Source organism: Megascapheus bottae, chromosome 2 (assembly GCF_031878675.1).
Source record: "Megascapheus bottae isolate mThoBot1 chromosome 2, mThoBot2.hap1, whole genome shotgun sequence".
Lineage (NCBI taxonomy): Eukaryota > Metazoa > Chordata > Mammalia > Rodentia > Geomyidae > Megascapheus > Megascapheus bottae.
The window spans coordinates 53,104,196-53,116,472 of NC_143510.1; the positions used below are offsets into that span (position 1 = coordinate 53,104,196).

At 44.1% G+C, this 12,277-nt stretch overlaps 1 protein-coding gene across 2 annotated transcripts in view; it reads left to right on the top strand.

Moving 5' to 3' along the window:
* The first annotated feature begins 9,697 nt into the window (after window positions 1-9,697).
* Window positions 9,698-12,277, top strand: part of Rbms2 (RNA binding motif single stranded interacting protein 2) — a 41,695-nt gene continuing 39,115 nt past the window's right edge. Inside the window, exons 1-2 of one of the 2 annotated variants that reach the window (XM_090327373.1) lie at window positions 9,698-9,958; window positions 10,191-10,258. Coding sequence is in view for 1 of the 2 variants with exons in the window: in XM_090327370.1 (XP_090183496.1) it covers window positions 12,020-12,085 (66 nt within the window). In the remaining variant the exon portion in view is untranslated. Of the gene's footprint in view, window positions 9,959-10,190; window positions 10,259-11,693; window positions 12,086-12,277 lie in introns of those variants that run through there. The other variant, XM_090327370.1, reaches the window with a different exon arrangement.

Consider the following 12,277-nt stretch of genomic DNA (forward strand, 5'->3'; position numbering starts at 1 on the left):
CCTGGGAGACATAATAACCCTGTCACCTAATGGAGGTCTTTTTGTTGTTGTTGGTGGTGGTCATGGGGCTTGAACGCTGGGCCTAGGCACTGTCCCTGAGCTCTTCAGCTCAAGGCTGATGCCCTACCCCTGGGCCTATGTGTTGTCCCTGACCTCTTCAGCTCAAGGCTACGGCCCTACCCTTGAGCCAAGCCCCAAGAGGTTCATTGGAGATAAGAGTCTTGGGTCCTTCTGTGCCAGGGCTGGCTTTGAACCTTGATCCTCAGATCTCAGCCTCTGAGTAGCTAGGATTACAAGTGTGCGCCACCGCGCCCGGCTAAAGGAGGTATTTTATATGGAAGTATCATGATACAGGGGGAGAATTTGTGACAGGGTGTGTGTATACTGATACTGGAGCTTGAACTCAGAACCTTGGCACTGGCTCTTATTTTTTTTCTTTTTTCTTTTTTTCTTTTTTTGCCAGTCTTGATCTTGAACTCAAGGCCTGAGCACTGCCCTTGGACTTTCTCAAGGTTAGAGCTCTACCACTTGAGCCTCAGCACCATTTCCGGCTTTTTTCTATGTATGTGGTACCGAGGAATCGAACCTGGGTCTTCGTGCATGCTAGGCAAACACTCTACCACTAGGCCAAACTCCCAGCCCTGGCTCTTACTTTTTTCACTCAAGGCTAGCATTCTTACCACTTGGGCTACAAATCCACTTTCTAGCTTTTTACTGGTTAATTGGAGATAAGGTTCTCACAAACTTTTCTTGCCTGGGCTATCAATCCTTTGATCTCAGCCTACTGAGTAGCTAGGATTACAGACATGAACTCTCATCAGGTAGCTCATTTGGGGATTAAAATCAGAACTAACTTGGAAATAGTGGGCCATATCTGTAACTTCAGCAGTCTAGACGCAGAATTTCAAATTTTTAAGGTCAGCCTGGGTTACGCGCACACACACACACACACACACACACACACACACACACACACACACATTTTGTTTTTTAGCGTTATCTTTTTTAAAAAGATTTTATTAACATTGTTTTTTTAAATAATGTAACTGTGGGAAAATAAATATAAAAATCTATGATTCCTATCTTCGGTGGAAAATTGGTTCTGCATTGCCGTGGTTGGGCCAAGTTGGAGAGGTTTATTTACTTTAAAACTGGATAGTGACCTTTTTGTTTGCTTTTCTGTAGGCATACCCTGTATGCCTTACTGTTCTCCTATCAGTAAGACTTCCTCTAATTCAAGGACTCTAGCTTTCTGCCTCCTTTATTTTGCCCAAGTGGCAATTTTTTTTACCTTTTTTTTTTTACTTGCTGCATTCATGCCTCAGCCTCCTGAGTAGCCATGATTACAGGCATGTACTGTTATGCTTGGCTTTAAGGATCTTAATGCTCAGTGTAAATTATGTACAACATTAGTTTTCTTTTTTTTTCTCTAGTCCTAGGGCTTGGACTCAGGGTCTGAGCCCTGTTCTTGGACTTTTTCAAGCCTAGAGCTCTACCACATAAGCAACAGCACCACTTCTGGATTTTTTCTATGTGTATGGTACTGAGGAATCAAACCTAGGTCTTTGTGTATGCTAGGCAAGCATTCTACCACTAGGCCAAACTCATGGCCCCATTAGTTAGTTTTATACATACTAGTAGGCTAATCTTACCCTGTTTCATAGGAAAATTATTATTTGTTCTGTGATACTTTCAGATCAAGATTAAAAGTGCCATATATATATATATTTTTTTTCTTTTTTTTTGGCCAGGCCTGAGCATTGTCCTTGGGCTTTTTTCAAGGCTAGCGCTGTATCACTTCAGCCACAGTACCACTTCCAGCTTTTCTATGGTAATGAGGAATTGAACCCAAGTCTTTGTGCATGCTAGGCAAGCATTCCACCACTAGGCCAAACTCCTGGTCCCAGATGTTTTTTTCTTTTTTCTTTTTCTAGTCCTGGGTCTTGAACTCAGGGCCTGAGCACTGTTCTTGCACACTTTTTGCTCAAAGCTAGAACTCTGTCACTTGAACCACAGTGCCACTTCTGTTTTTTGTTTTGGGTTTTTTTTTTTTTTGGGTCCGTCATGGGGCTTGAACTCTGGGCCTGGGCACTGTCCCTGAGCTCTTCAGCTCAAGGCTCGCACTCTACCACTTGAGTCACAGCACCAATGCCGAGTTTCTTGTGTTTAGTTGGAGACAAGAGTCTCATGGACTTTTGTGCCTGGGCTGGCTTCGAACCTCGATCCTCAGATCTCAGCCTCCTGAGTAGCTAGGATTATAGACATGAGCACCGGTGCCCGGCCACTTCCAGCTTTTTCTATGTATGTGGTACCAGGGAATCGAACCCACGACTTCGTGCATACTAGTCGAACACTCAACCACTTGCCTAAGCTCCCAGCCCATATTAAATGATTTCTAAGCCTGGGGCCAGTGACTCACACCTGTAATCCTAACTACTCATCTGAGGAAGCCAGCCTGAACAGGATGTCTGTGAGACTCTCATCTCCAGTTAGTCACAAAGAGTCTGAAATGGTGCTGAGTGCTAACGTTGAGCACAAAAGGTCAGGGACAGTACCTAGACCGTGACCTCAAGCCCCAGGACTGGCACAATTTTTTTTTAATTTTAAAAGAACTTTTATATATTTCTCAAAAGTTTTTTTTCCCTTTATTTCTTCTCCCTGCTTCACTGAGTTAACTTTAGTCAGTAGTGAGCTCCACACTAGAATTCATTCTTTCAGTAACAGGAATTGATTGGGCAATGAAGAAAATTTGCCTGTAGAACCAGAGTTTCTTTGCTTAGAGAACCAGCCCCAGCTGAACTTTGACCTTTTGGATGATTTTTGCCTACACTACAGTATTGCAGCCTTTGCATGAGGATGGAGCATGTAAGACTGGTGACTTGGGAAGTATATTGATTACACTACAAGATATTTTAAAAATTCATCATTTCAGTTAAAGCTTGACACAGTCTTTTTTTGTTTGTTTATAACTTGCAAAATGCCCACCTCATTTGAGTCTCTGCCATTGATTTAGCCAATTGATCTAGGCAGCTAGGAATGAGGGGTTTTGTTTGGCTTGTTTTAGTCCTGGGGCTGGAACTCAGATGCTGTTCTTTTGTTCCTTTGCTTTTTCACTCAAGTTGTGGCTGGGGCCATAACTTTACTTCCAGCTTTTGGGTGGTTAAGTAGAAATAAGCTTTATAGAGGGATGGGATGTGGGGCTGGGAAAGTGGCTTAGTGCTTCAGACTTCAGCCTCTTGAGTGTAATATCCCAGCCATAGACCCAACCCCCCAGCAATAGAGTCACCAGCACTCAGTGAACCGAGCTAGGAGTCAGTTTAATAGCAGCGCAGCAGCAACTCTCCACCTTCGGGCTGATAGAGAGCAGCCCCGACCTTCACTGGGGCTGAGCTTTTAAAGGTAAACAGCAGGCACAGGTGGTAGTCACCGTATGACGTCACCTTACGATGCCACAGTCAATAACCACAAGGATGAAACCACACGCAGGTGGTCGAGCAGGTTAAGCATTTTTACAAACACAAAAACAATTTGGCAGCTAAATCTTCCAGGTTATATTATACTGAGTAGCTAGGATTACAGGTGGGAGCCTCTGGCACCAGGCTTAGAGCTGAGTTTTACTACTGCTGGGTATGGTAGCCCATGCCTGTAATTCCAGCACTTAGGGAGCTGAGATCGGAGAATCTCAAGTTTAAATACAGACTGGCTGCTTTGGGAGTTGCTGCTCCAAAATAAATAAATACAGAGGCCGGGAGTGTGGCCTAGTGGTAGAGTGCTTGCCTAGCATACATGAAACCCTGAGTTGGATTCCTTGGTACTGTTTACACAAAAAAAAGCTGGAAGTGATGCTATGGCTCAAGTGGTAGAGCATTTGAGAAAGCCCAAGGACAGTGCCCAGGCCCTGAGTTCAAGTCCCAGGACTGGCATAAATAAATAAATATATACATATATTTGTAAATAACACACACACACACCCCTACAGTTCTGCCTGCTATGCATCCTATAGTTTGCCATGGGAGGTATGACCTATTTTTCCCAGGAGGTGGCAGTGTTTCCCATAATATTTACTGGGAGTTCAGTTTCTCATTGGAAGTACTTAATAAATGTGAAAATTACATTATCTGCAAACAGACTTGAGGAACAACTGTGCATAGATATGAAAGATAAGGGGCTGGGAGTTTGGCCTGGTGGTAGAGTGCTTGCCTAGCATGCACAAAGAGCCCGGTTCGATTCCTCAGTACCATATACACAGAAAAAAAAGCTGGAATGGTGTGAGGCTCAAGTGGTAGAGCTCTAGTCCTGAGGAAAAAAGCCCAAGGACAGTGCTCAGGCCCTGAGCTCAAGCACAGGACTGGCAAAAAAAAAATCTAGAAGTGGAGCTGTGGCTCAATTGGCAGAGCACCAGCCTTAAGTACCAAGGCTAAGCAACTATGAATTCAAGCCCAATACTGGCACAAAATGAATGAACTCCTTACCCCACTCCTTACTTTCTGTTTATTTTTTAATCCCCTTTTCCTCCCCCCACTTTCTGAAACCTTTTCCTCATTTTTTTTTAACCAGGAAATAAATGAGTTTTTGAACTATTTCCATTACCTAGCATTGGAAGGAAGCTCATGCAAACTGGGGCAAGAAGAAAGGTAAGAAGAGACGTATGCTGGTAGTGTGGGCTTAACTCTGATGCATGATGTTCAGGCTTTGGGCCACATTCAGAGCTTCACCAGCAAACTTGCCAGCATGGCTGCACCCAGCCACATGTACCACAGCAGCATGGCTCTGTGGTGGGCTCTCTGGCCGGCATCCACACATTTGTAGGTAATACATTCTTTGGCTTCTCCACTCTGGTGGAAACATCTTTCATATACAGACCAAAATGGGCCAGCTTTCCTTCCTTCACTTGGATAAATGTTCTGAAGAAATCACAAACTAGTCTGTACTTCATCAGGTGCAAATGCCATCCCTCCCTCCCACTTTTTTTTTTTTAAACCAGTCCTGGGCCTTGAACTCAGGGTCTGAGCACTGTCCTTGAGCTTTCTCAAGGCCAGAGCTCTACCACTTGAGCTACAACATTACTTCCAGCTTTTTCTATGTATGTGGTACCAAATAATTGAACCCAGGTCTTTGTGTTAGGCAAGCATTCTACCACTAGGGCAAACTCCCTGCCCCAAGTATCTCCTTTCTTTTTTCTTTTTGCCAGTCCTGGGGCTTGAACTCAGGGCCTGAGCATTGTCCTTGGGTTTTCTCAAGGCTAGTGCTCTACCACTTGAGCCACAGCACCATTTCTGGTTTTTCCTATGTATGTGGTACCAAAGAATTGAACTCCGGTCTTTGTGCATGCTAGGCAAGCACTCTACAACTAGGCCAAACTCCTGGCCCCCAAATACCTCCTTTCTTAAGAAAAGTTACAAACAACTCTTCCCTCCACCCCCCCCCCCCCCGAGTTTTCTTTTTTGGTACTGGAGATACTACACTTACTAAACAAGTGTTTTACCACTGAGCTACATTCCAGCCCACAAAAAAGCATATTTTATGAGCCAGGCTCAATGGCTCAGGCCTGTAATCCTAGCTACTCAGGAGGCTGAGATCTGAGGATCTTGATTCAAAGCCAGCCCTGGCACTAAAGAATGTGAGAATCTTATTTCCAATTAACCACTAGAAAACTGGAAGTGGAGCTGAGGCTCAAATGGTGGGGCAGTAGCTTTCTGCTGAAGAGCTCAGGGACAGTGCCCAGGCCCAGAGATCAAGCCTCATGAAGGCTCCTCATAGAAGGACTAGGAATGTGGCTTAGTGGTAGAGTGCTTACTTAGCATACATGAAGCCCTGGGTTTGATTCCTCAGTGCCACATAAACAGAAAAAGGCCAGAAATGACGCTGTGGCTCAAGTGGTAGAGTGCTAGTTTTGAACAGAGAGAGGCTCAAAGATAGTATCTAGGGCCTGAGTTCAAGCCCCAGGGCTGGAGAAAGAGAGGGGGGCGGGGGAGGAGAAAGAAGAAGAAGACAGGGTGCCCATGATTCTGTATCACTTTATTTCTTTTTCAAAGAGAACAGGGATATTGTTTCTGAGTACAGGAGCCTGGGGTTATGAGAAGGATTTCTGAGTAACTAGGTTGTTTGCTTATGGAAAAGAAGAAATTGGCCTGGATGATCCTTGGAATTTCTGATGGAATGTTTTCCAGGTATGCAGTTTAGCCTGTTTGGCCCTAATCTGATCTTAAAATGATAGTTGTTTTTTTTTTTTTAAAAAACATTAGCTTTGGATCTTTTTGGATCTGGATTATGACATACCCAGCATGCAAGGAAGGCAGTAGAGTGATCACTGGCACTGGGGATGGGGCTGCTATGTATTGGTGTTTGCTAGGTGCCAAGCACTTTCCTAAGTCATAGTGCTGAGAACTGTTTCCTCCAGTTTGCCATTTTAGATGAGAAAAGTAAGGTTCCACAAGAGAGCCTTCTCCCAGTGTCTCTTACCTTGTGAGTAATAGGTCTAAACTAGAACTTAGGTATGCTTCCAAAGGCTACAGAAGTAGGTATTGTCTCCCTCTTAATGAGAAAATGACAGATGACAAGTAACTTGGTCTAAAGTCATAAAAATAGTGCCAATGGTAACAGAATTTGAAGTCAGGTCTACCTCCTTCCAAAACCTGTAGGTTTAAATATTTTAAAATTTTTATTTTGAGGGCCAGGAGCGTAGCCTAGTGTAAGAGTGCTTGCCTCCCATGCACAAAGACCCAGGTTCGATTCCTCGGTACTACATACATAGAAAAAGCCAGAAATGGTGCTGTGGCTCAAGTGGTAGAATGGTAGCCTACCACTTGAAAAGCCCAAGAACAATGCCCAGGCTCTGAGTTCAAGCCCCAGGACTGGCAAAAAAAAATTATTTTGAGACAGAGTCTTACCTATATAGCCCAGGTTGTCCAAAACTATTATTCCTTCTGTTTCCTGAGTGCTGGGATTATAAGTATGTATCACTTACCTAGCCATGTTATTCTTTTTCTTTGTTTTCCTGGGTTAAAAATGTTTGTTTTTCAGATAGTTACACGGTTCTTCTTATTCCAAATAGGGTTTTTTTAAATTTTTTTGTCCAATGCATTTGGTCAGTCACCCATTCCATTATTTTTTCCCATGTGCTTCATCTTCACGGTCTTCAAGTTTATTGAGTCTTATGACTATGTGCACCTGTCATTTCTCTTTTCATTCATATATCCCTTTTCTTCACTTTAAAAGAAAAATTGCATTGTGTTGCCCAGATTGGCCTCAACTTTTAGTCTCCAGGGATCCTCCTGCATCAACTTCCTCAGTGCATGCAACACTGTGTCCAGTTCATTAAAATTTTTTTTTCTAGTTGTGGTGCTTGAACTAAGGACCTGTGAACTGTCCCTGATCTCTTGCTCAAAGCTAGGACTGTCTATCACTTTGAGCTACAACTCCACTTCAGTTTTCTATTGGTTAATTGGAGATAGGAGTTTCATGGACTGGGCTGGGAATGTGGCTTAGTGGTAGAATGCTTACCTAACATGCATGAAGCCCTGGATTCAATTTCACAGTACCATATAAATAAAATATAAATAAAAGAAAGAAAAATTTGCTGGGCATGGGCAGCCAGCCTGGGCAATAAAGAGCATGAGACTCTTTTTTTTTTTTTAAATTGGATACTCTTATCTCCAATTAATCACTAGAAAAGGGAAAGTGGGGCTGTGGTGCAAGGGGTAGGGCAGTAGCCTTGGGTTGAAGAGCTCAGGGAACAGCGCTTAGGCCAAGTTCAAGCCCCATGACCCACAAAAAAAAAAAAAAGAAAAGAAAAAAATATTTTTAAAAGAGTCTCATGGACTTTGAATCCTCAGAATTCAGCCTCCTAAGTAGCTAGCATTACAGGCAGGAGCCACCACCAGCACCCAACTAGCTTATTAAATTCTACCATATCATTAAATAATTCCTGCATTAAGGAATGTGAGAACATAATACATTAAGGATATTTGAATTGATCCAGTAATACCACTTCTGAGTTTTTTTTTCACTTCTGAGTTTTTAACTCAAAAGATTTGAAATCATTACTTACATCTCCAAAAGCTATGCGAAAAAAAACACTAGGGTGGCACATACCTGTAGTTCTAGCACTTAGATTAGAAGAAGAGAATCTCTTGAGTCCAAGAGTTTAAAGCCAGTCTAGGCACCTTAGCTAGACCCTATCTCTCAAAACAAAACCAAAAAAGGTGAACGTTTTCACTATAAGGAATAAATGCTTAGTGTGGTAACTCAAGCCTATAATCCTAGCTATTCCAGGAGTTAGAGATTGAGGGTTTGAAACTAGCCTAGGCATAAAAAAGTTCTTGAGACTCCATCTCAACCAATGGCTGGGCGTACAGGTTGCATGCTCCTGGCATCCCCACAGACACAGGGAAGTACAAGTGGGATCATAGCCTAGAGTCACCTGTACAAAGCAATACCTTACCCCCCCCCCCCAAAAAAAATACAGCAGGAGCTGGGTGCATTGGCTCACACCTGTAATCCTAGCTACTCAGGAGGCTGAGATCTAAGGATTAAGGTTCAAAGTCAACCCAAGTACTAAAGTCTATGAGACTCTTACCTCCAATTAACCACTAAAAAAGGGGGAGTGGGGCTATGGCTCAAGGAGTAGGGCAGTAGCCTTGAGCTGAAGTGCTCAGGGACAGCACCCAGAACTAGAGTTCAAGCCCTATGACCGACACAAAAAGAAAAAAAATGGTAGCACACTAGCCTTGAGCACAAAAAGCTCAGGAATAATACCCAAACCATGAGTTCAAGCCCCATGACTGACAACAACAAGAAAAGATTATTATAGAAATTTAAGTTTAAAAAAGCCAGAACTGGTGCTGTGGCTCAAGTGGTAGAGTGCTGGCCTTGAGGAAAGCCCAAGGACAGTGCTTAGGTCCTGAGTTCAAGCCCCACGACTGGGGGGGAAAAAAGGAAAGAAAGAAAGAAATTTAAGTTAAATTAGGGATTGAATGGCTCATGCCCATAATCCTACCTACTCAGGAGGCTGAGATGGATCAGAGCCAACTCAGGTAGAAAAGCCTGAGACATCTATCTCCAATTAACTACCAAAAAGCTAGCTCATGCCTGTAATCCTAGCTACTCAGGAGGCTGAGATCTGAGGATCAAGGTTCAAAGCAAGCCTAGGCACAAAAGTGGGAGTGGGGCTATGGCTCAAGGAGTAGGTCAATAGCCTTGAGCTGAAGAGCTCAGGGACAGCGCCCAGGCTGAGTTCAAGCCCCATGACCCACAAAAAAAAAAAAAAAAAAAAAAAAAAGCTGGCTCTGTGGTTATTTTGCACTAGCAAATAAGCTCAGGGACAGTGTACCAGCCCTGTATTCAAGCCCGGAGAGGGGCGCAAATTTTTAAAAAGTTAAATTGACCACTCTCTTAAGTCCTTCCGGAGTAAAGTTTCTGTACACATTTAAGGGCTTAAATTACAGCAAGGATAAATGTATAGGTAGATTGCAAATGTCTTTGAGGGTAGAGAAAGAACTTTGGCGGGGTGGTAGGGTGGATGGGAAAAAAAAACAACCCTGCATCAGTGAAAGATGCTATTATTTATTTATTTACTGTCATTGGCCATTGCTCCGAATCTCAGTTGCAGTTCCCACATTGAGCCTGTTCCCACCCTTCCTGTGTCCCTTGAGCTGAGCAGGCACTTCCTGTCCTATTGGAAATGAAAGCTGGGGATTGGGGGTGGATGTGGATATGTGAGTTTACTCTGCAGAATGCTAGGATTGTCTGCTCTATTATCACAGCAAGAAAAAAAAATTGACAGGAAAACCAAGAGTAGAGACCAGGAGTTCATTCTGGGGAGAGTTTGGGATTCGCGTTAGTAGTGATACAGCAGATAGTTTCATTTATTTGTGGAGAATTCTTGGGATGATGGCAGCAAGCCGGCTTTATGAAGGGATCTGAAGGCCTCTACTTTATATCCTCTTCGACTGGATGGGTAGGAGTCCTCGTTTATCATTCTTATGTTTTTATTTTCTGCAAGTTTCTTTTCTTGTTAAAGCTACACCTCCAAGAGCATTCCTTGGACACCATTAGAGCTGAGTCTTGCCTCTGTGGTAGATTCCTGACTCTTTAAGTTCTTTCTTGGAAAACTTTGTATTTTTTTCCTCTGATACATATGCTTTTTCAATAGTCATATACATGTGTTTTTTTGTTTGTATGTTTTCCAGCTCAGAGACAACTTGAAGCAGGCATCCCGACTCTGTGAGATTCAGCTTGGCCATAAGTCTCAAGTTTGGTGAGTTACTGAACTTGTTTCAGCTTTGCGGATCTGAAAGAAATAGTGTGATAAGGAGTCAAATAAAGGTTGATGGGCCCTGGTAGAGTGCTTACCAAACGTGCACGCAGCTAGGACCACAGGCTCCATCCCCAGCCCTGGGGGTGATGGGAGATGCTATAAGCTAGCTTCCATTTGCCAAAGAGATTGCTAGGCACTGAGGCTGGTGATGAAGTTCAGTCTGAGAGTGCCTTTTTCCTACATGAATATGATATAAGAGTGTGGACTGGGACACTAGCCCAGTAGTGTAGCCCAGGAGAAAACTACCCAGGTTCTCAGATTACTCCCCATACTTTCTTTTTCTCTGTTCTTCGAGGTACTCCCTTCCTCCCTCCAACCCCATCTCCTTACCTCCTTCTCTCCATCCCTCCTTTCCTCTCTCCCTCCCTCCTCCTTCCCTCCTTACTTCTCTCCCTCCCCCCCCCCGTGTGTGTGTGTGTGTGTGTGTGTATGTGTGTGTGTGTGTGTGTGTGTGTGTGTGTTCCAGTAGTAAAGCTTAAACACAGGCCTCACACTTCCATTTGGATTTTTCTACTCCAGGCTGATGCTTTATCATTTGAGCCACATCCACTTCTGTTTTTTTATTTTGCTGGCCAATTGGAGATAAGAGTTTCATGGATAGCTAGGACGTGGTGGCTGCACCTGTAATCCTAGCTACTCTAGAGACTGAGATGTTAGGATTGTGGCTTAAAGCCAGCCTTGGCAAGAAAGTCTGTGAAACTTATTTCCAATTAGCCACCAGAAAACTGGAAGTGGAGCTGTGGCTCTAAGTGGTAGAATGCTAGCCTTGAGCTAAAGAGCTCAGGTACAGTGCCCAGGCCTGAGTTCAAGCCCCATGATGGACCAAAAAAAAAAAAAAATGTCTCATGAACTTTCCTGCTGGCTTTGAACCTCAGTCTTTACCTCTCAGCCTCCTGAGTAGCTAAGATTACCAGCCTGAGCCACCAGCACCTGGATTCCTTCGTTTTTGTTCTTTGTTCAGAGAGATCATGCTTACGTGTATGTATGGTAGAGGAATCCCTGAGCTCACCTCACAGCTCCCTTGGTATGGTATTCTTCTTCTATGATCTCAAAGCGGCTAAGCCTGGGGTGACTTTAACATCAGGCCTGACATCAGCTTTAAGAAAAGGGGGAGGGGCTTCATTATTTTTTTTTTATGATAATCAGAACTTGTTCATAGAGGAAAGTGGATGAATTTGAAAGAGGTTAGACCTAAGAACGTCTTTCTGATTTTAACTGTGGAGCCTGTTGTCAGCAAACCAACACAGAACATCTTGGGCATTAGGACCCAGTGGAGTGGCTTGTCCAGACTGTGAGTTAACTTCTCAGTGACGCACTGGAGCAGCCCTCGCTCATTCTTACCCTCAGCACCCCCCCCCCCCCATCTCCCATCTCTCTCTCTCTCTCTCTCTCTCTCTCTCTCTCTCTCTCTCTCTCTCTCTCTCTCCCTCCCTCTCCCTCCCTCCTTCCCTCTCTCCCTCTCTCCTTTCCTCCCTCTCCCCCCTCTGTTCTTCCCTCCCTCTCTTCTCCCGTTCTCTCCTCCTCCTTCCCTTTCCCCCTCCCTTTCCTTCTCCTCTCTCTCTCTCTCTCTCTCTCTCTCTCTCTCTCTCTCTCTCTCTCTCTCTCTCTCTCTCTCTCTCGTTCTCTCCCTCCCTCCCTCATTCCCTCTCTCCCTCTCCCTTTCTCTGTCTCTCTCTCAGCTCCCCAAACAGTAAGGAGAAAATGCTGCTATCTGTGGCTTCCAGGCCTGGGATTTCGACTTTTGGCTATAACAAGAACAACAAGAAGGTAGGGAAAAGCGCTTTTTTTGGAATGTAGCTACTTCCTCTTCTGGGGATCAGTGAGTGCCCTCGGTTTTAGCAGGCTCCTTGAACAGCGGAGCCAGATTCCTCCCTCTCAGTGCCTCTCTCCCTTTTCTACCAATTTTTTTGGTGCCTGTCCTCACCTGGTCCCGGAGTTCAAAGAATTTACAGTCTCATT